At 41.7% G+C, this 22,575-nt stretch overlaps 2 protein-coding genes and 2 non-coding genes across 7 annotated transcripts in view; 3 read left to right on the plus strand and 1 right to left on the minus strand.

Annotated features, from left to right (window-relative positions):
* CTNNA1 (catenin alpha 1) overlaps positions 1 to 1,267 on the minus strand; it is a 311,563-nt gene extending 310,296 nt beyond the window's left edge. For 2 of the 4 annotated variants that reach the window (XM_070518129.1, XM_070518127.1), the window contains exon 1: positions 1,061 to 1,201. The gene's annotated coding sequence lies outside the window, so the exon portion shown is untranslated. Of the gene's footprint in view, positions 1 to 1,060 lie in introns of all 4 variants that reach the window. The other 2 variants (XM_070518130.1, XM_070518128.1) reach the window with 2 other exon arrangements.
* Positions 1,170 to 17,353, plus strand: HSPA9 (heat shock protein family A (Hsp70) member 9). The gene is made up of 17 exons (XM_014853831.3): positions 1,170 to 1,693; positions 3,075 to 3,133; positions 3,338 to 3,425; positions 4,534 to 4,715; positions 5,403 to 5,527; positions 6,084 to 6,157; positions 6,235 to 6,341; positions 7,059 to 7,221; positions 7,914 to 8,006; positions 11,224 to 11,433; positions 13,019 to 13,246; positions 14,125 to 14,229; positions 14,864 to 14,981; positions 15,403 to 15,497; positions 15,855 to 15,947; positions 16,125 to 16,265; positions 16,587 to 17,353. Exons 1-17 carry the CDS (start codon positions 1,613 to 1,615, stop codon positions 16,662 to 16,664), a joined length of 2,040 nt encoding a protein of 679 aa, XP_014709317.2. The 5' UTR covers positions 1,170 to 1,612; the 3' UTR covers positions 16,665 to 17,353.
* Positions 11,825 to 11,899, plus strand: LOC123275902 (small nucleolar RNA SNORD63). Its single transcript, XR_006512074.1, has one exon. It is a non-coding gene; the product is annotated as a small nucleolar RNA SNORD63 (small nucleolar RNA).
* On the plus strand, positions 13,740 to 13,800 carry LOC123275903 (small nucleolar RNA SNORD63). Its single transcript, XR_006512075.1, has one exon. It is a non-coding gene; the product is annotated as a small nucleolar RNA SNORD63 (small nucleolar RNA).
* Positions 17,354 to 22,575: the final 5,222 nt, after the last annotated feature.

Raw genomic sequence — 22,575 nt, forward strand, 5'->3', positions numbered from 1 at the left:
CAAAACGGCTACTGACATCTTGTTACAGAACCCACAACCTCTGTCTCTAGCAACCAGCACAAAGTTTTGAGACCAGCCTGAGAAGCCTCAGGCAGGCCCAGCACAGCTGGGCTTGGAAAAGCCTGAGCTCAGATATTTTCTCTTTGTCAACAATAATAATCCATAACCAATCTATAAAGGAAAGTGTGGGTGAGTCTGCTCTGAGCCAAAATGTGAGGACCATGGCCCAGGGCCTTTCTTCCCGAAGGAAGTAAGGGCACCAAAAAAGTGGGGTATACAGAGTGGTTATATACCCCCAAAGAGGATGTTTCACATATGATTGAAATGTCCCTTTTACAACAGTCATGAGACTGCTCTGTCGGCACAGCAGCTGACAGACACAGCAGGTAGTAGGTTGCTGTCTCTGTGTACATGTCAGGGTGTCAGTTCTGTTGTCTCTGAGCTGGGTGGTCACAGGTGAGCACAGCAATCACTTCCTAGCCTAGGGAGAGATGCTTATCCTTAAGGAAATGCCAGTGTGGGGGGAAGTTGCACCTTTCTCTTAAGGGCATGTGTTCTTGCCATAGTACACGTTGAAAGCAGATATACAATGCGTGCTCAACGGCGACGTGAGGCCCTACTGGAAAAACAAAGGCCAAATTAAGTTTATACCAAATTGGCTTCCTCATATACTCCAATATATCCTATTGCTTAACATTTCTATTTGTCATCTTGATGGTTTGCACAATAATTAGCCTAATGCGACCCAACGTTCCCTGTGAACCAAAGGCTGCTTTACTGGCTGGAAACCTGCCGTCCCTGTGGTCAACACTTCACGAATTTGCCGAACGTCTGTACATCTAGCTGTATCAAGTTACTACAATAGTAACAAGAAGCCAAAAAGCGAACAAACGACGTGGCAGGACACCAAACGTCCTAAGCCTGAGGTCGATAAAAGAACAAAAGTCTAGAACAAGATGGCGTCCTCTCCCAAAACAAGAAGCTGCGAAAACATCAACGCACAGGAAGCGTGCACGCGCCCGGACGCGTTCTGGGCTACGTTCGTTGGGACCAAACTCACGCGCGCTGGTGCATCCAATGAGTGCTGTGAGTTAGACTCCACCCCCGTTTTCCGCCACTCCCTGCGCACACGCGCTCCAGGCCCTCAGCAGGATGTCAGCTGCGCAGGCGCAACAGTCCCCTCCTCTCACGCAACTGACGCAAGGAGACTGTAATCGGTTCGCAATTTATCCCGTGTGACCTTGAGTCTTTCCTGCCGTTGAAGACCGGGGCTGTCCAAGATACTGCCTTTATACATCTTATAGTCCCCTCGCCTCTCGCTGAGCCCAGACCTACCGCAGCTGAAATGGGAGGAAGCTGTTTTTCCAACCATCATGCTACGAAGCGTATTAGCCGTACGCCCTGACTCCGGGATCGACGTTCAGGTAGTCTCTGGTCAGGCAGAGCAGGCGGCGCCTCAGCGGAAGAGCGGGCCTCTGGGCCCCAGCGACCAACCCCCGCCCCCCACCCCACGTGGTTGGAGGTTTCCAGAAGCGCTGGTCCAGCAGTGCCGCGCAGCTCCTGGTCGTCCGAGCGCCTTTTTGCTGCCTGGTACTTCAACCGTAGAGCCGCCATGATAAGCGTCAGTCGAGCCGCAGCAGCCCGTCTTGTCGGCGCCGCAGCCTCCCGGGGCCCCACGGCCGCCCGCCACAAGGTAAGGAACTGCCGAGCCTTCTCCCAGGGGCTTACGGCCTTGGGCCTCTGTGCGGCAGGCCGCGCCCTTCGGGGTCAGAATCCTCCGGGAGAGATTGGGAGGGAAGGAAGATAGCGAGTTTTCAGAACTCAGCGTTCCCGGTTCAAGGCCTAATTCAGGGTTCTGCGTCCATGTCTCAGGCGCTGCTGAGTCACACCCCCTCGCAAACCTAGAGTCTTACTGCACGAAGTAGCGGATAGTAGTCCTGACGGTGTTTTCTGTGCTTATCAAACAGGTTTGGCCTTAGGATCGAGGGACGCAGTCTCTTGCGAGGGAACCGCTATTCTAGTTTTCATTTCCCCTACGAGTCGAAGGACGACTGTTCTTTGCCTCTGTAAAACACATAGTGTGTAAGGACCGCGTTGATGTGGTGAAATGAAGGAAGAAAAGCACCCAAATGACGAATTGAAAATAAAGCTCCGATATCCTTGCTTAGGAACATTTGTCCAGTTAGTTCCTCAGAATCTTTCATGTAAAATTGTCTTCCTGTGTTATTTCAGAAAAAGTAAGCAGATTCTAGGAAAAGGTCATGGTTCGGTTGTTCATTATCGTGTAGGACGAAAAACGTTCATCGTTGGAGAATAGGATTTGTGCCTCTTTTTGCACTCACGCGTGGTTAAAGGAAGGCTTGGGAGTAGCCTGAGGTTAGGTTGAAGAGAGGTCTTTGATCCTGGGTGGAGGCCACTCCTGACAAATTTGTCTCTTTCTAAACTGACTCTGCATGACTGTTAATCCTAGTCCCCTTAAATCAGTTACTTGGCAAGGTTGGGTGAAGTGTCTCTGAGTAATTTAGATCTACACCTGCAATACACACGTATATAGAGTTTAGGTATACACTGTTCCTAACAAGTTGAGGCGTATCTAACTAGTATTTTGTAATGCAGTGATTCTCAACCAAGGGCAGTTTTGCCTCCCCAGCGAATATTAGCACTATCTCAATTTGGGGAGCTGTGCTGTTGGCTTGTGGTGGTAGAGGTCCAGGATGCTGCTAAACATCCAACAGTGAGTAGAGCAGGCCCCCCACAGAGAGATTTGGTTCAAAAAAAGTAGTGTCAAGGTTGAGAAGTCCTGTTGTAAAGTAACTCAAGATAATTTTACACTTACTTATTTTCATTTTACTTATGTGGGAGGTTCATAACTTTATCGGATTTGGTTGTTTCAGTACCATAATGTTTATTAAATATGAAATACTTTCATTTCAGTACACTTTATATATGATAGCCACTCAATTAACAGACTTAAAGTCTTATTAAACTTTCATGTGTTCTTCAGAAGAATAATTGGAACAAGCCTAAGTTTTCATGTATAGTTGATGTCTGATATAAGTTTTTTTGTTTTTTAGGATGGCTGGAATGGCCTTAGTCATGAGGCTTTTAGAATTGTTTCAAGGCGGGACTATGCGTAAGTGTTCACTTTCTTTGAAACGTCTCTAAATTTGTGATTAACTGTTCTGTTCAGAAAGAGAGACACATTCATATTTATTTATAGATTATGTAATGTTACTATTCCCACAGTATCAAGTATTTTTTTAAGCTTTCCTGCAGCCTTTTGGGAGACCACTATTAAGATAACAATAACCAAAGCAGTGTTTTAAATGTCTTACAGATCAGAAGCAATTAAGGGAGCAGTTGTTGGTATTGATTTGGGTACTACCAACTCCTGTGTGGCGGTTATGGAAGGTAAACAGGCAAAGGTGAGCATGATTGGAAGCTCTGGATCATGTAGTGATAGCTAATACCCCATCCAGAATTCTGTGTTCTTTGGCTTAGGTAGGGACGTATTAAGAGCTGCTTTTAAGTTCTTAAGACCCTTGTGAGGTCAACCTTTGTGCTTAATTGCCTGGTGCTGATGACTGAATGGATTTGACTTCCCAAGCCTTAAATGTGTCGTAGTATACAGGTAAGACTGCTAAGTTACCATTGGAACCCATTGGGATGACTTTCACTGTTGGTTGTTTCCATGTTTAGAGTCCAGCATTTTTGTAAGTGAGTTGAACCAAGGCTGGAGGTGCAGAAACCATCTAGAAGCAAGTGGAGCTCCGCGTAATGCATGGGCTATATCCTAAGTAAAGCACATTTTTAGGAACTCCCTGCTATGGTAGAGGTGTCCTGGAAGCCTCCTTAACTGTGTTCATGAAACATTTATTCTCACTGGGTTCATCTCAAGATTTAGAGCCCCTGGGATTCTTGAATTGCATCTTCACAGTTTTTTTGTGCCTGAAACTTGTAGCCATCACAAAAAAAATGTAGATTTAATTCTCCATATGCAAGGAAAGATTTCCTTGTCCTAACATTGAGTATGAAGGATCCAATTTAAATTTATTCCAGTTTTTTGTTTTGTTTTTAGTTATAAGTTATTTTGAAGTAAATGGCTAAAAATAATGTAAACATCTATTTCCAGTAGTAGGTACTTACTATATCTGCATTCATACAGCAGAAACGCATGCCCAGTGGCGGGCCCTCTGGCCAAGTGGTTAAGTTCGTGAGCTCTGCTTCTGCAGCCCAGGGTTTCACCAGTTTGGATCCTGGACATGGACTTAGCACCGCTCATCAAGCCATTCTGTGGCGGAGTCCAGCGTAGCATAACCAGAAGGACCTGCGGCTAGAATATACAACTATGTTCTAGGTGGCTTTGGGGAGAAGAAAAAACACCACCCAAAAGACAAAAAGAAACACATGCCCATTAGTACTGTTCTTGAGCATTTGTGTTGTGACTTGGCACCTGTTTTGTCTTAAATGATTGATACAAAGACACTGGTGATGACTGGAACCTCATTCTTTATCTTACTTTGGGAGTTTTAGGTGCTGGAGAACGCTGAAGGTGCCAGAACCACCCCTTCGGTTGTAGCCTTTACAGCAGATGGTGAACGACTTGTTGGCATGCCGGCCAAGCGACAGGCTGTCACCAACCCAAACAATACATTCTATGCCACTAAGCGTCTCATTGGCCGGCGATATGATGACCCTGAAGTACAGAAAGACATGTGAGTAAGAGCAAAAGTGTAGTTACTTGCAAAGGCCATACAAAAGAATCTTTTCAGCAGGATCCCTGGTTAGGTGTTTGGTATGTATTGACATGATGTGTGAAGATTTGGCTAGTCATTCCTGGACCATGTAAATTGGTGTTAAACCCATAAGGCCAATAGCGGCATGGGCTCCGATATGTGCAGATCAGGTATATTTTCAGGGTCGATCCATGTTGTAATGTGTATCAGTATTTCATTCCCTTTTATGGCCAAATATTTTTCTATTGTATGGATGTGTATTACATTTTGTTTATCTGTTTGTCAGTTAATGGGCATTTGGATTGTTTTCTCTTTGGGGCTATTATGATTAATGGTGCCATAAACATTTGTGTACAGTTTTTGTGTGCACATCTGTTTTCATTTCTCTTGGACCTAGTAGTGTGATTGCTGGGTGTTACAGTAACCGTGTAATTGCTTTCCCAATAAGCAGCATAATTCTTTTGTTGGGGGGAGAAAAGAATGTTCAGGTTCCATCACGATGTTTTTACATGTTAATGATTGCTTTCTAAAGGTTTTCTTGAATCCTGAAGTTCTCATTTGTTGGCTGTGGATCTCGGCGTAGGGGTTGGACTTTATGGTGTATGGGAACTTTGTCATGGTAGGTTGCACTGGCATGTTTTCTCAAACGTAAATTTTGTCTTTCAGTAAGAATGTTCCCTTTAAAATTGTGCGTGCCTCTAATGGTGATGCCTGGGTTGAAGCTCATGGAAAACTCTATTCTCCAAGTCAGATTGGAGCATTTGTGTTGATGAAGATGAAAGAGACTGCAGGTGAGTTCACATCAGGGGAAGTTGGGAGAACTGGCTGATTCCTCTGAAATCACTAGCTGCCATGCCCATATCCTTGTAGGAGTCTGGTAGGTTTTCTATAGAAAACCGAGGAATGGCAACACATTGTTAATTTCACACTTTCCCTGCAGATTGTGAATTTGTCTTCTACGTTTTCCTAATGGTGCCTTGCTTGTGGTCATCCCTCCCCCCAGGAAGGGAGAAGTATTCTGTGTTGAAAGCCAAAAGACTACACATTAAGCTTTTGTCTCTGTTAGATAAAACTTAGAACTTCCCATTTGAAAAAACTAGTAACTGTTTCAAGTCTAAAAAGTAGGTTATTATAGCTGGTGAACCTTCACTAAAGTGTTAAGGTGATATCTTGGGTTTTCAATGTGTGTCTTTAATTGGAGTGTTTTCCTACAAGGTCTCTACGTATTGTCACATGCTAAAAAACTGGTGGGTGCTGTCTGTGACTTCAAGGCTATATTAGTAATTCTATTACGTATTTATCTGACAGAATCTCATGATTGAATTTCATTCTTTGATTCTTTTCCAGAAAATTACTTGGGGCATACAGCAAAAAATGCTGTGATCACAGTCCCGGCTTATTTCAATGACTCTCAGAGACAGGTGTGTTCAGTTAGCTTTCTTATTCAGGAAATAATTGTACTTGGGACACAGGAGTAGAAAATGCTTTTTTTCTTTAGGCCACGAAGGATGCTGGTCAGATATCTGGACTAAATGTACTTCGAGTAATTAATGAACCCACAGCTGCTGCACTGGCTTATGGTCTAGACAAATCAGAAGACAAAATGTAAGTTTGTGCCGTAAGTTCTACCTGGATTTGTGAGACTAAGTTTATGGAACTATGAGACTTATCCTAAATTATCATCTTAATTTCTTAGTGATCGAGCCTTGTACTCCAACTGAAAATGTGATGCCTTAACCTTCAAGGCTGTATGATCTGTGTTCTTCATTCATTTGAAGATCATTCCTTTATTTATTTGTTTGTTTTTAAGTACTGGGCTATGGTCTTTTTTTCCTCCTTGGTATGCATGTTGGCAAGTATTCATCCAAAAGAGTGGTTGAATACTGTCAATTTTGCTTTCAAAAATTGAATTTATTTCATTTCAGCTGTGTGTCTTACATGTAGCTATTGGGACCACATGTTAACACACATCACTTAGGCAGTTATCAGATTTCATAATTTGGGGCTGGCCTGGTGGCGTAGTGGTTAAGTTTGTGTGCTCTGCTTCGGTGGCCTGGGGTTCCTAGGTTTCAATCCTGGGTGCAGACCTATACACCGCTAATCAAGCCTTGATGCAGCAGAGTTCCACATACAAAATAGAGGAAGGTTGGCACAAATGTTAGCTCAGGGACAATCTTCCTCAAGCAAAAAAAAAAAGAGAGAAAGAAATCCATAATTATTACACCTTGGGGGACATAGCCAAGTTTATGTTTGTTTGGTTATTGAAATTTATACCCTTGTGATAGTTTTTGTTCCTTAAGGCCTTCTTTTTTTTTTCCCTAGCATTGCTGTATATGATTTAGGTGGTGGAACTTTTGATATTTCGATCCTGGAAATCCAGAAAGGAGTGTTTGAGGTGAAATCCACCAATGGAGACACTTTCTTAGGTGGTGAAGACTTCGATCAGGCCTTGTTACGACACATTGTGAAGGAGTTCAAAAGGGAGGTTAGTTACCAGTGTGGTTAATGTGTAGACATTGGGATATTGAGAGTTTCTTGTTCAGATTGCTATTTGCATTGTATATAATAGTTTGCCCCTAATAGAACATAGAATAGACCACTGAAATGATTGCATTTCAGTTGCATGGGTGGACTGTACTGTTTTGGTTCCTGTAGCTTCAGATTGGGAACAAACAGATTAAAAGGATACAGCACTCAGTGTACAATGTTGGAAAAGGAATCTTGGGGACTCCTTTTTTGAGCTAGAATTCTACAGCTGGCAAGAACCGAGATCAGTTCAGCCCTCTGACTCCAGGCACAGATAGCCTTTTTTTTGGTGAGGAAGATTGGCCCTGCGCTGACATCTGTTGTCAGTTTTCTTCTACTTTTTTGTATGTGGGATGCCGCCACAGCATGGCTTGACGAGTGGTGTGTGGGTCCACACCAGGGATCTGAACCCATGAACCGTGGGCCACTGAAGTGGAGCGCGTGACCTTAACCACTACACCACTGGGCTGGCCCCCTAGATAGCTTTTTCAGAATATGTTTTCTGTTCTCTACAAGTTTTTAAGGGTAATAAGTAATTTCTGCTTGTTTATAAAGGTATGGCTCTATTTTGTGTTGTTACAGCTTACCACTGCAATTTAAGTAATATTCATTACCTCACTAATACTAGTGTTGTGTGTCTTCTCTTTGTAGACGGGGGTTGATTTGACCAAAGACAACATGGCGCTTCAGAGAGTTCGAGAAGCTGCTGAAAAGGCCAAGTGTGAACTGTCCTCATCTGTGCAGGTGAGATGTGGACAAATTCCAGCAGTCTTGATGCGTCTTTTCAGCCTGAGTTTATTTAAATAGCGTGTTCTCATTGGCCTAATGTCAGTCTAATCTTTTTACAGTTTTCTGGTTGGTGGTAAATGGCTTTCCATGAGCAAAGCAGCAGTATGTTTATGGATGAGCTGAAATTTGTTAACTACCAAAATCAGAGGTTGTATATACTGGAGCCAAATAATAATTAAGACTTGAATGACACTGAATATGCTTATTTGCTTTAAATTAAAGATACTGATTTTAAAATTTAGACTAATAGTATGCAAAATTAGAATTACTAGCCTGGAAATACTAGGAGACTCTCAGAACTGCTACTGTCTTAAGACATCTCTTTGTGTGAGTCTCTAGTTGTCTCTCATTTAATTATTTGAATCACCAATCTAGAAAATGAGCTGTGAAACGTGGCTGAAGGCTGGTGTATGTACACATGTGCAAGTTTTCCTCCGTGGGTATCAGATTTGCTGAGCATCTGCAGAAGGTGTCAGTCTGTGTTGCTCTAGTTCTGAGAGGTGAGAGCTTTACTTTGTCTTAGCCACTTAGAACAGGATAATAGGAAGCATGTTAGATTTGGGTCAGAAACCCAACAAGAGGGAAAGCAAGAGATCTGTTTCCGGGTTCTCAGGTGGCAGCAGGAAATCAGACCCTGTGACTACTTTAGTTGTTAGTTTGATCACCCCCACTAAGAAGAGATACTTATAGCAGTTGACATTGTGTTGGTAAAGTGATTGGCCTCCAGTCAAACCCGGGTTTTTTTTAAGTAGCCGTGAGGAGTGACAAAGTTGTACAGTCATCCATGATGTTGATGGTGTTGCCTTGTCCCTGCTATCAGAGTGGCAGAACTTTGCAATATGATGGTTAGGGCTGGGTTGAAATATGTGGCACTGCTAGAGGATAGCTTAGAATTCTTTCCAGGGGCTTGACACTGTTTGGAGGCGGGGTGTTGGTTTTAGTGAGGCTGTATCCTACTGATTGTTTCCAGCATTTTGTTATTTATAGCAAGGTATATGGAGCATTCTTGTGCTTATAATGTTTGTGCATGTGTGATTGTAAATCTGTAGGATAAATTTCTAGAAGCATTTTTTTTACCCTTATGGAGTTTAAAGAGTGGTTTGAGGAGACAGACTTTAATTAAAACATTATATTAATGTCAAATCAGAAGTAATGTAACATAGAGGTTAAGAGGGCTCTGTAGGCACACTGCTGGGGTTTAAGTCCTTATTTCATCACTTATTAGCTGTGTGACCTGGATGAATTAACAATTCTGTTTGTTTTCTTATCTATAAAATGAGAATAATAGTGCTGCTTTCCCCCTTAGAGTTATGAAGATTACTAAATTAATACATATAACATGCTTAGGACAATGTGTAGTAAATAGTAAGTACTCTAAATATAAGCTGCTTTTAATGTGGTAAAAAGGCAAAGTTAGATTTACACTTAATAACAGAGGAGCCTGACAGAGGTTGGACATAATAAGGAGAGCTTCTGAAAGATGAGTTGATCAGGAAAAGAGAGAGTCAAGTAAGTATGAGGCTCTGGGGTGAAGACCTGAGCAAGAGCCAGTGTGAGTGAAGTGCACACAGGCAGGGGGGCATGGAAGATGAGGCTACAGGCTTTATAGATTTGGGATTTGGTGTCTATGCTGAGATAAGTGAGTACAAACCACTCAAAACTTTTAAGCTGGGGGCAGTAACACGGTCAGATTTGGTTTTGGGAAAAGGCTGAGGTGGAGTAGGGTATTGTTCTTGGGAGTCCTGTGGCAGAGGGCAGCCTGAGTGGATGGAAAATGTCGGGATGCTGTTGCAGCACACCAGGTGGTGAGAGAGAATGTGGTTAGATTTGAGAGAGGGACAAAACTTTATGATGAACTGGCTTTAGGGGGTTGAGAGTCCCAGGTTTTTCAGATTGTCGTTAACTTACAGTGTATAAAACTGCACTGATATGGTAGTAGCCACATGTGAGTATTTAAAATTAAATGAAATTAAAAATTCGATTCCTCGATTGCACTAGCCATAAAGTTTCGGGTGCTCAGCCATATGTGGCTAGTGGCTGCTGAATTGAACAGCACAGATAGAGAGCATTTCTATTGCCACACAAAGTTCTATTGGATGGCATTGGTTTTGATAATTAAATTCTATTTTCTGGTTTCATTTATTAATATTTTGCAAAGAAAGAACAAAATTGTCAGTGGAGTTCTTTAGAGCTATATGCACTGTCACTGTTTCTACAGAAGGTGTGTCAGCTCTCACTATTAAGCATTTAAATGTCCAGGGTACTTTATCTGAAGAAAGGTGGTTAAGGACTTGCTCCCCTCAGTCTTATTCCCTGTTGGCCTTGCTTTGATGTGAAGTGTGAGGGGAGACTTAAGGTACTTCTGTTCCTGAGAGTTCACCCTTGGGACACCTGTTTCAGCATGTTCGGTGATGTTTTGTTAGTCTTAATATTCTCAATTCATGCCTTATTAGGATTTGGGGTTTATTAAATACTGGATGTTACATGGTGTGACTGTGGAAGTGTTAGCTGCTCTCCATGGGTGTGATGGCAGTAAAGTCAGTCCTTGTAGTTTTCTTTAGCATTTCTGTGGTAGCTTTCTTACTATCTGCCTGAAACTTATAAAGCTCTTACTTGATGGCTGGTTATTTGGTTCAGAGCATATCTTTGACATTTCTCTTCATGTGCATGGAATACTTTAAAACTTAGTAAAAGAAAACAGTAGTGTGATTTTTAATGTATGTTTAGTGGCAAGACAGTTCATCTCCTGAACGGGGATTTTTCCTGCTTCTCTATTCTTCATTGTGTTTTTTGTTTTTTTGGTTGTTTTTAAGATTGGCACCTGAGCTAACAATTGTTGCCAATCTTTTTTTTTCCCTGCTTTTTCTCTCCAAATCCCCCCAGTACATAGTTGGATATTTTTGTTGTGGGTCCTTCTAGTTGTGGCATGTGGGACGCTGTCTCAGCGTGGCCTCATCATGTGGTGCCATGTCTGCCCCCAGGATCCGATTGTATAAAGTTTACCCTCTGGGAAGAAAAGAGGTTGAATCTTAAATAGTCACTGTCTTGTTGGCTGTCCATTTAAAGTAGGTTTGATCCTCGTGGTTTTCAAAGTCTTCCTGACCGAAGGTATGGTCTTATTTTAAGTAATAAAGAGACTTCACCACTACTGGTCTCCCCGCTTCCTTTGTAGACGGACATCAACTTGCCATATCTTACTATGGATGCTTCTGGACCCAAGCATTTGAATATGAAGCTGACCCGGGCTCAGTTTGAGGGTATTGTTACTGATCTAATAAGGAGAACCATCGCCCCGTGCCAAAAAGCCATGCAAGATGCAGAAGTCAGCAAGAGTGACATAGGAGAAGTGATTCTTGTTGGTGGTATGACTAGGATGCCTAAGGTATGGACCCATGGAATTCTTGGCATGGGGAGGAGAGAGGGCCAACAGATAATGTTCTCTTGGAACAAACGGCTTATGTTGTTCAGGGACATGAATATGTGGCCTTTTTGCCCTGGTGACCTGAAAGGGGGATGAATTTGTGCCCTCACCAGAGAATTCTTTTCTTAAAAGAGTATAAGAAAAAGGATTAGAAAGGACAGAATGTCTTTGGGGTGGTAGCAGGGGAGGATCCTGAACTTCAGTCCTGCAGAATTTTTAGGAATGAAACAAAGTTTGAGGTTAGAGATTGCTTAAAACCTTCATACTAAGTCGTCTCTAGGGGCAATTTTGGACATGTGTCATTGCAGCATAGTATTTGGGGTTTGTAATTGCATCTCTTCAGCAAAGATTTGTGCGATGATGCATTTTACTCATCAACACATCATTCTGAAAGGACAGGTGTGTGGAAAACTAATGACTGAGCACAGAACCTGTTGAAGGTGCAATTCTTGCTTTATAATTTGAATGGAATTATCCTGGGCCATGGTAATTTCTTAATTTTTACTTTGGAGTAAATGGGCTTAGGAAAACATGCACACAATAAACCTGGAGGAAAAAAGAGAGGCTTTGAACCAGGTGGATATTTTTATTTAACAACTTATCTCATGCTATTCAAATAGAACTGTTTCCTAGCATTAGTAAAATAAGCAGTGGGGAGAAACATGCCCCACATCAGCACCAGTGTTGAATTAACACTGCTGCTTTTAAGTTGGTTTTTACTTGATATGTGGACGAGAACTTGAAATATAAAATTTCTATGTCCCTTTGCCTTGTACCTTCTATTTCTTTTTTTTCTTTTTTTTTTTGGAAGACTTTATTTTTTTTGTTTTTCCTCCTTCTCCCCAAAGCCCCCCAGTACTTAGTTATGAGTCCTTCTAGTTGTGGCGTGTGGGACCCTGCCTCAGCATGGCTTGGCAAGTGGAGCCGTGTCCACGCCCAGGATCTGAACCGGTGAAACACTGGGCTGCGGAAGCGGAGCGCATGAACTTAACCACGGGTTCAGCCCCCTTTTTTTGTTTGTTTTTTGAGAAAGATTAGTCTGAGCTAACGTCTGCCGCCAATCCTCCTCTTTTTGCTGAGGAAGCCTGGCCCTGAGCTGACATCCCTGCCCGTCTGCCTCTACTCTATATGTGAGACACCTGCCACAGCATGGCTGACAAGCAGTGCGTGTGTCCACACCTGGGATCCAAACTGGTGAACCTTGGGCCGCCAAGGCAGAATGTGCGAACTTAACGGCTACGCCACTGGGCCAGCCCCGTACCTTCTATTTCTAAGTTAATGTATGGGAAACCAGAAAACAAAACTTAGGCCAATTCTTCCCAAATTTAAAAGGGTTGTAAATGAGATAGTCATATGAGTGAAGTGTGTGTGTTTCCTGCATGATTAGCTCATTAACAAGAATTCAGTTACAAAATAGTAATTTGAGTAAACCTTCTTGCATGTGAAGCAACCTATCCTGCGATCTGGTGGGGTCTTGGGACACACATCTGCTCTTCCTCGACCTTCTCAGGCAGTTGTTCTGAGGTTCTTTTTTCTTCATGTTCAGGTTCAGCAGACCGTGCAGGATCTCTTTGGCCGAGCCCCAAGTAAAGCTGTCAATCCTGATGAGGCTGTGGCCATTGGCGCTGCCATTCAGGGGGGTGTCTTGGCTGGTGATGTTACAGATGTGCTACTCCTGGATGTCACTCCACTGTCTCTGGGTATTGAGACTCTAGGAGGTGTCTTTACCAAACTAATTAATAGGAACACCACTATTCCAACCAAGAAGAGCCAGGTAAGAGCCACCCTTCCCTACCTCATAGAGATAATAGGTTCTGTGAGGTATGTGGTTGTAGCTACTTTTGTGAGCTTTTCCTAGAAAACTTCTCTTTTTGTTTTGCAGTCCATACTAGTTGAATGTGGGTGGTAAGAATCTTGTCTTTTGTTCTCTTTTTTTATTCCTGGGAAAGTTCTTTACCTGTCAGCCAGTGGTGATGATTTTAGGAATGGCATTTTTCCTTTAGTCTCTCCTTCACAGGATTAAAATAACTTGCCAAAAGGAGCCTCACTGTTTGGGACTGAATTCCCTGTACTCTTCTGTTCTCAAAGGCAGTAAAAAGAATGGGTTGGCCAAGGCTAGGGGAGTGTGCTTGTCTTCCAGGTGAATGATGGGGGTCTTCAGATACCAAGCAGGGCTGTCTGGACAATGGCTTGGTCTTGAATTAAGAATTATTTCCTGACTTTCCCAATTTTGATATTTTTCTGAAAACCTATGACTTGCTGTATTTGTGCAGTGCCAACACATCATTCTGAAGAAGAGTGTGCAGTGACTTCCTGTGACTGAGCACAAAATATATGTCCTGTCTCTGACCCATTTCCCCAGATGAGCATGTTTCAACACCTCACTTTTTAGCTCCTTCTCTTGGGGCCCTCTGTGCTAATGCTACATCTTTGTACAATGCATTTGCTCAGCTGAAACAGTAGCTGTTGTATGCTTTTTTGCTGTGCTAAGCTTTCTCCTGTTCCCTGCAAAAATATGTGTCTTTGTTCTGAACGTAGTGTACATTAGGACTCTTACAGTGTTGGGATGTGAATTTCTTCCTTTGGCTTGCACTTTGTATAAGGGGAGTAGTTTCATCCGACTCCCAACCCAGCAAGTTTCCTTCTCCCTAGGTGTTTTCTACAGCCGCTGATGGACAGACTCAAGTGGAGATTAAAGTGTGTCAAGGTGAGAGAGAGATGGCTGGAGACAACAAACTTCTTGGACAGTTTACTTTGGTAGGTATTGGGAATCCTGAATATTATGCTCCTCATTCTATTTACTGTAAAGTTAGATTATATTCTAACCCGTAATAATAATACCATAAACTGGTGACAGACACAGACATAGTCTGTTATTTTAACATCATATACAGACAAATTCTGCAACTGGATACCCCTGGCTTCAGTTTTTACCTAGAAGCCTTGCTTGTTCCTTGTGCCTTAGGAACTTCATCAAAAAGTTTATAAACATAAGAGTCAGGGAAATGTTCATAAGCAATATTAATTAGGAGAAATTCTTGGTTAGTACTGTAAAAGACATTTGATGTTCTGGCTTTTAGTTAGCGTTGCTTATTGGTTCTTGATGAGTTGAGCACTAATGGAGAGGTTTGTTCTTACTCTGTGCCCAGGTACATACAGCGATTAATGGTTTTTTGCTATAGCCAGTCTTCACTGGTATAAGCCCTCTTTATTTTATGCAGCAATGAAACTACTCCCCTCACTTATAAACGTTGTGGTTTTGTACATTTAAGTATCACTTGTTTCTCCTAGGAACCAAGTGACTTGTTTTCCAGAAGATGGTATAGGTTTTGAAATAGAGCACTGGACCCCTTTGCGAGAGGAGCTTACTCTGGATATTTATTTATTTTAGATTGGAATTCCCCCAGCCCCTCGTGGAGTCCCTCAAATTGAAGTTACATTTGACATTGATGCCAATGGGATCGTACATGTTTCTGCCAAAGATAAGGGTACAGGACGTGAGCAGCAGAGTAAGTGCTCTTATTTATCAGACTGTAAGAGTCAGATGAGGGACCTTGGAGTTCCTCTATGTTTGGAGCTAGAACCTCTAAGTTGTGCATATCTTTCCCCCCAGCCTCAGGAGGATGATGAGTCCTTCCTTGCCCCTTTTTTCCCCACTTATCAAATTCACAAACAGGTGTGTTTATCTCCATAACAGGCAAGCTCTGAGCCTCCGGATTGCTGAAGTTTTGGTAGGCAGGCAGGACAGTTGGTCTTTGTATATTTCAGACCCATGGTTTCCTTCTTATAAGACAACAGGGTATTTGTTTTTTTCATAATTCACATCAAGATTAGCTACTCTGTGCAGGAGTTTTCTTTTTCTTAATAGAATATACGAAGAGGCATGTAGTTTTATCTGGGAAGTAACAAGGTGCTTTCTTTTCACTATAGTTGTGATCCAGTCTTCTGGTGGGTTAAGCAAAGATGATATTGAAAATATGGTTAAAAATGCAGAGAAGTATGCTGAGGAAGACCGCCGAAAGAAGGTGATTACTTTCTGCCTTTTCAGCTGGGAGGCGAAAGTAGTTGGGACATGTGTCATTCATCTTATATCTTCCGTTACGCTCAATATATCCCTTCTCCGCCTTTGCTTGTAACTTGTGTGTGGAATGCCTTTCTTATTTATTCTGTCTTCCCATGTCAAAATTCTCATCTTATATAATCCAGCTGAAATCTCTTACAAACATCCCAGGCTATGCGAGATCACAGTGATTGCTGTCTCTTGATATTTTTATTCTGTAACTGTATGCAGCAGTTACCATGTTGTTTTGCTCAGTGCAGACGTTCAGTCACCTGGTTGACTGGGAAATCTTCATTGGTACTACATTTCTAATTTCTGTTAGGAACGAGTCGAAGCAGTTAATATGGCTGAAGGAATCATTCACGACACAGAAACCAAGATGGAAGAATTCAAGGACCAATTGCCTGCTGATGAGGTGAGCCCACTTTTAAAATAGCTCAAGAAGTTTAGAGGCGTTGTCACCAATGTCATTTAAGTTTGTTTTTCTGTGTGGGAATTTAGTTTTTAAGAAATGCTTCTGAATATTACTGCTACCTGTAATAGGTTAAGAAACCCAGAAAAACTGAGGGCTTGGTTTGGTTTGGTTTTTAAGTGCAACAAGCTGAAAGAAGAGATTTCCAAGATGAGAGAGCTCCTGGCTCGAAAAGATAGCGAAACCGGAGAAAACATAAGGCAGGCAGCATCTTCCCTTCAGCAGGCATCATTGAAGCTCTTCGAAATGGCGTACAAAAAGGTACACAAGGGCTGATGGGTGTTTTGCTCCTAACTTGATCCCCATGTAACTTCTCTTGATTACTGTCACTGATTGCTCTCTTCATAGCCATTTTATAGAACTGGGAGTATTAGAATTGAAAATACCTTTCCTGCCTTCTCAACTCTAATTTGGGAGGGAGCGTAAGGTCAAATGGAAGGAATCACACAAACCACCAATAGTAGACAAGCAGGGAGGGAGGTTGGAACAGACAGGATATGCTCCCTTTGTTATTTAGTTCTTCAGAAAGCAAACTGTCAGCCTTAACATTAAATGAATGGCTCTCAAATGTTTTTTTAACAGATGGCATCTGAGCGAGAAGGCTCTGGAAGTTCCAGCACTGGGGAACAAAAGGAAGATCAGAAGGAGGAGAAACAGTAATAGCAGTAAACTTGGAAGCTGAAAGGACAACATACTATGACGCTTGGGAGTGAAGGGACTTCCTGAGCAGAAATGGGCAAACTTCATCTTTTACTGTGTTTTTGCAGTATTCTATATATAATTTCCTTAATGTGTACATTTAGTGACAGTTAGCTAATGATCATTTAATGAGTGATAATTCCAGCAGTACAAAGTTCACATGTTCTGTTCCTAGCCTGTCGTTTTTCAGCTGCATGTAAAAGGGACGGGAGATGACTTATTGATTATTATAAAGACTTAATGTTGTTTTCTGCTGAAGTAGCCATATTTTCAAGAGGTAAAACCGTCTCACACACAACAATGAAGGTAGTCAGCCCATAGACCTGAAATGAGACCATATGAGGATGAGATCCTTCTAGTTAGCTGAGTACTGCTGTACCGGCCTGTGTGTACTTGGGATTCTTCAACTGAGGCCTTGCAAGGCAAGCCAGCTGTGCCATTTTGGGAGGTAGGGCAGGGGAAGCTAGATGGATGAAAAATAAAGTTAGCTATTTATGCTAGGTACAGCTTTTAAAACAAGGTAATAAGGCTCCAATTTCCTAAGGCATACTTTTCTAGCTACCTTGTGGCCTGTGTCTGGCACTTGTATCCTTGAGATTGTTCTTTTTGATCCATTCTGGATTTTTTTAAAAAAATAAATATGAAAATCATCTTGATCTCTTGTTCGTGAGGGGTGAGGCCCTGAGATTTAGCTTCAGGAATATGACATAAATCATACTTCAAAATTCCTTGATCTAGTGTCACTCAGGTGAAATACAGGATTTTCTAACACTGGCTGAAAATGCAAATTGAAGATTTGGAAGGGGCGGTATAATGAAATAATGAGTGTTATCACCAAGGACAAGTCTGGTCAGGAGTTTTTTTTCCCTCCTTAAAGCCCCATTTTGGTTTGGAATGTTGAAAGTTCTAGATCTCTATCTAGCATGAAAAGCAGGTCTAGTATTTTCAGGCTGCTTTCAGTTCTAAGGAGCAAAAATCCAATCAGAATTGGCTTACAGTAAAGAAACATGTCTAGTAATAAGTCCTAAGATATGATTTCAGTGGCTCAGTAATACCAGGAACCCCAATTCTTTCTATATTTCTGCTCTTTCATCCTCAGTGTGTTTTCCCAAATTCTCTAATCTAATTATCACATGCTGACAGTTTCAGAACCAGAAAGGTGACTGCATCTTTCTTGTATCTCATTGAAGTGTTAAGAATTATTTCCCAAGACTTCTAACAGACTTCCCCTCATGTTGATTGAGTACTGTCACATGCCATGCCTTAAGGAGTCTGTTAAGAGCATGGGCTTAGACCCCATTGGATATAATGCCTCCTTTTGTAATATTTTGCAATGTTATTTAGAAATGGAATTTATATTTACTTAAGAAATCAATACAGTGTTCTAATATGAAGGAGATTATGTGATAATTACATTCCTGGGATATTGTGTTCATTAACACTCATTTAAAAGCTGCCTGGGATTCATATAAGAAATAAATTCTAGGCTCAAGTTTTCAGCCACATGAACACTTGGTGGGAACCTTGTGGGATGTGCAATAATTCTTTATTAAGGATTGTTTTGTGGTGTGTTGGGGGAAGATATTTAGCATCTCTGGCTGGCCCTTGCCCACTCAATCCCTCTAGTGTCTCCCAATTATTGTGATAACTAAACCCCTCAAGGATTTCCAAACTACTCCAGTTAAGAATTACTGGCTTATATTATTCAAGATTCATTCTTGGGATTGGGGAGAGGAGCCAAGCATCCCTTGAACAAAGTGGATTCTATTAGTAAGGAGGGAGAAGAGCTGCTTGGGGAGGCACCCACAGCTGCTGTCTCAAGCTGTCCCATTTGTAGTGAACACATTGCAGTATTTCAGTTACCTACTAATAAAACAGGTATTAGTGCTAACAGCCTTGAAAAGGAAAAAGGAATTTTTTTTTTATTCTTCAGATAGTTTCTTTTTTTGTGGTGACAAGTGCTTGATAGGTTCTTGATAGGAACTTCTGATTTCCCTTAAGTGGTTTTTCCAGTTTCTTCAAAAAAACCTGGAGTCAGCAAATCTTAGCAAGCTTCAAAGTACATCCAGAATCACCATCTCCACTCCTACTGCTTATTTACTGTAAGTTACTACTGGGATTATTCCAAGTAGTCTTCCCCCACTTAAAATTACACCCTTGCTACTTTAGTGTTTTCCCACAACAGTCAGCAAATCACTTGCCTGCTCAAAGCTTTTCCCTAGGCTTAAACAGGCTTCACATGATCTGATGCCTCACTACCTCTTTCTCTTTGACCTCCAACTACAATTTTACCTTGTAGTCTTTGCCCTTGCTGGAACAGTATTCCCTTAGATTTCCACTTGGCTCAGTCCTCACTTTTTTCCATAAAGTTTTGAAGTGTTATAATAATACCAGCTGTCTCCTCACGTTCCTGTCATTTCCTGTCCTCCTTACTTTACTCTTTTCTCTCCATAGCAATTACCACCACCTAATTTGTCCTTCCTCTACTGCTATGGTCTGAATTTTTATGCCCGTTGAAATCCTAACCCCTAAGGTGATGGTTTTAGGGGTTGGTGATAGGCCATGAGGGTGAGGCCCTCATGAATGGGAGCAGTGCCCTTATAAAAGAGGCTCCAGAGTTTCCTCATCCCCTTCTGGACCCAATGAGAAGTCTGCAACCTAGGAGTGGGCCCTCACCTGGCCATGCTGGCACCCTAATCTAAGAATTCCAGCCTCCAGAACTGTGAGAAATAAATTTCGGTTTATAAGCTACCCAGGGTTATTTTAAAGATTTTATTTTTCCTTTTTCTCCCCAAAGCTCCCCGGTACATAGTTGTGTATTTTTAGTTGTGGGTCCTTCTAGTTGTGGCATGCGGGACGCCACCTCAGCATGGCCTGACTGCAGTGCCCTCTCTGCGCACAGGATCCAAACAGCAAAACCCTAGGCCGCCAAAACAGAGCCCGAGAACTTAACCACTCGGCCAAGGGGCCGGCCCCCAAAAGGATTATTCTACAAAATATAGTAATATCATGGTCACATATTTTAAACAACTCCTTAATAGCAAACACTTGCATGTTCAAATTTTCCCAATTGTTTAATACCTTTTTCAACTGTTAGAGTCAGGAACCAAATAAGGGCCACATCCCACATTGGTTGATATGTCCCTTAAGTCTCGTTGAAACTATAGGTTTCCCTGCCTCTTTCTCCCCTGCTTTGCAATTTACTTGTCAAAGAAACTGGGGCACTGGTCCTGTAATACCTGTATTCTACATTTTACTGATTGCATTCCTGTGCTATCACTTAACATGTTCTTCTGTCCCTGCTTGATGTAATCACGTTCAGTTTTTTGACAAGACTAGATGGCGGTGTACTTCACCAGAGGGTACATAATTCTGGTTAGCTCTTTTGTAATGTTAACAGCCACTGATGATCATTACCTGGATCTCTAATTTCGTTCAAGGTGTACTATTCTATCTTCAATTTTTAGTTGGAATACCTCTATAGTGAGAAACTTCCCCTCATAACAAGTACCTAGTTACCATGAGGCATAGTTCATATAAGAAAGGCTTCTTTATGAAGTGGTTTATTAGAATGAGTTGGTTCTGTAGTATTACTCAAAGGTGAAATTAATGAGGTTTCTTGGGTGTCGTGACCTCGTGGATTTTAACTTAGGGGTTTTGATTTATTGCAGTTGTTATTGATGCTCAAATTTTCTAACTTTGGTCTGTGGGAGCCTCTTCCTATTGGCTTTTAAGTTCTTTTGACAAGACCTCAGTAGTCAAGGATGGTCTCTTCAATAAATGGTGTTGGGAAAACTGGACCAATATCTTACACCATAAGCAAAAATTAACTCAAAATGGATTTAAAGACTTGAACATAGACCTGAAACCATAAAAATCCCAGAAGAAAACATAGGCAGTAAGCTCCTTGACGTTGGTCTTGGTGACATTTTTTTGGATTTGACACCAAAAGCAAAGGCAATAAAAGTAAAAATATACAAGAGGGACTACATCAAACTAAAAAGCTTCTGTACAGCAAAGAAAACCACAACAAAATGAAAAGGCAACCTACCAAATGGGAGAAAATATTTGCAAATCATATCAGTGGTAAGGGGTTCATATCCAAAATATATAAAGAACTCATACAACCCAATAGCAAAAAAGCAAACAATCCAATCAAAAAATGGGCAGAGGATCTGGATAGACATTTTTCCAAAGAAGACACAAATGGCCAACAATGAAAAGGTGCTCAATATCACTAATCATCAAAGAAATGCAAATCAAAACCATGATGGGGTATCACCTCAGACTTGTTAGAATGGCTGTTGTCAAAAAGATAAGTGGTGGTAAGGATGTGGAGAAAAGGGAACCCTTGTGCACGGTTGGTGGGAATGTAAATTGGTGCAGCCACTAGGGAGGTTCCCCTAAAAGTTAAAAGCAGAACTACCATACAATCCAACAATTCCACTTCTGGGTATTTATCAGAAGGAAGGAAAACACTAATGGGGTGAAAAGATATATTCACCCCTATGTTCACTGCACCATTATTTACAATAGTCAAGATTTAGAAACAACCTAAGTGTCCATTGATGGATGAATGGATAAAGATGTGGGGTGTATACATACAACAGAATAATAATTAGCCCTAAAAAAATGAAATCTTGCCATTTGTGATAACATTAGGTGGACCTTGAGGGCATTATGCTAAGAGAAATAGACAAAGACAAATACCGCATGAGCTCACTTATATGTGGAATCTGGGGCGGGGGGGGGGGGGGGGGGGCCCAGATCGTAGATGCAGAGAACAGGCTGGTGGTTGCCAGAGGCAGGAGTGAGCAAAATAGGTGAAGGGGGTCAAAAGGTACAAATTTCCACTTATAAATAAGTCTTGGGGATGTAATGTACAGCATGGTGATTATAGTTACTAATACTGTATGGCAAATTTGAAAGTTACTAAGAAAATAAATCTTAAACTTTCTCATCACAAGAAAAACAATTTTGTAACTATGAATGGTGACAGACAGATGTTGACATTGTGATCATTTCACAATATATACAAATAACGAATCATTATGTTGTACATCTGAAACTAATATAATGTAATATATCAATTAGACCTAAAAAAAGTCTATCAGGATATTAAAAGTACTTATACAAAAACAAAAAACCCAGTAGTCTGTTAATTTCCTTTCTTATTGCTATAGCAAGTTGTTCCAGGTTCATCTTGTTCACTTCTGAACAGTCCTATAAACAGCTGCTGTAGGGGCCGGCCGGGTGGCTCGCGGTTAAGTGCGCACCTTCCGCTTGGGTGGCCCAGGGTATGCCGGTTCCGATCCCAGGTGTGGACATGGCACCGCTTGGCACACCATGCTGTGGTAGGTGCCACACATAAAATAGAGGAAGATGGGCACGGATGTTAGCGCAGGGCCGGTCTTCCTCAGCAAAAAGAGGAGGATTGGCAGATGTAAGCTCAGGGCTAATCTTTCTTTAAAAAAAAAAAAAAAAGCCGCTGCTTCTTTTATACTGTTATCTATTTGTTTAATATTCCTACACCTTTTTTCCCTTAAAAAAGATGGTAAATTTAAGGACTGTACTACATCTGAAATTTTTCAGCACTCATCCCAGTGCTAGACCGAAAACTGGTACACAATAAATATTTATGGACCTCAACTAAAAGATTAGCATGTGTCTGCCTACTCTACAAGTATCTCTATTGAGTCAAAAAGGAACAACTGGAAACGTTATGCGCTTACCTCCTCCCGAGCTAGTCCAAGGGCATAGCTCACTCTCACCCTGCCTTGGGGCCGACCCCATGGCCAAGTGGTTAAGTTCACAAGCACCACTTCGACAGCCTGGGGTTTCGCCAGTTCGGATCCTGGGCGCGGACATGGCA

This window comes from Equus asinus, chromosome 9, assembly GCF_041296235.1.
Source record: "Equus asinus isolate D_3611 breed Donkey chromosome 9, EquAss-T2T_v2, whole genome shotgun sequence".
NCBI lineage: Eukaryota > Metazoa > Chordata > Mammalia > Perissodactyla > Equidae > Equus > Equus asinus.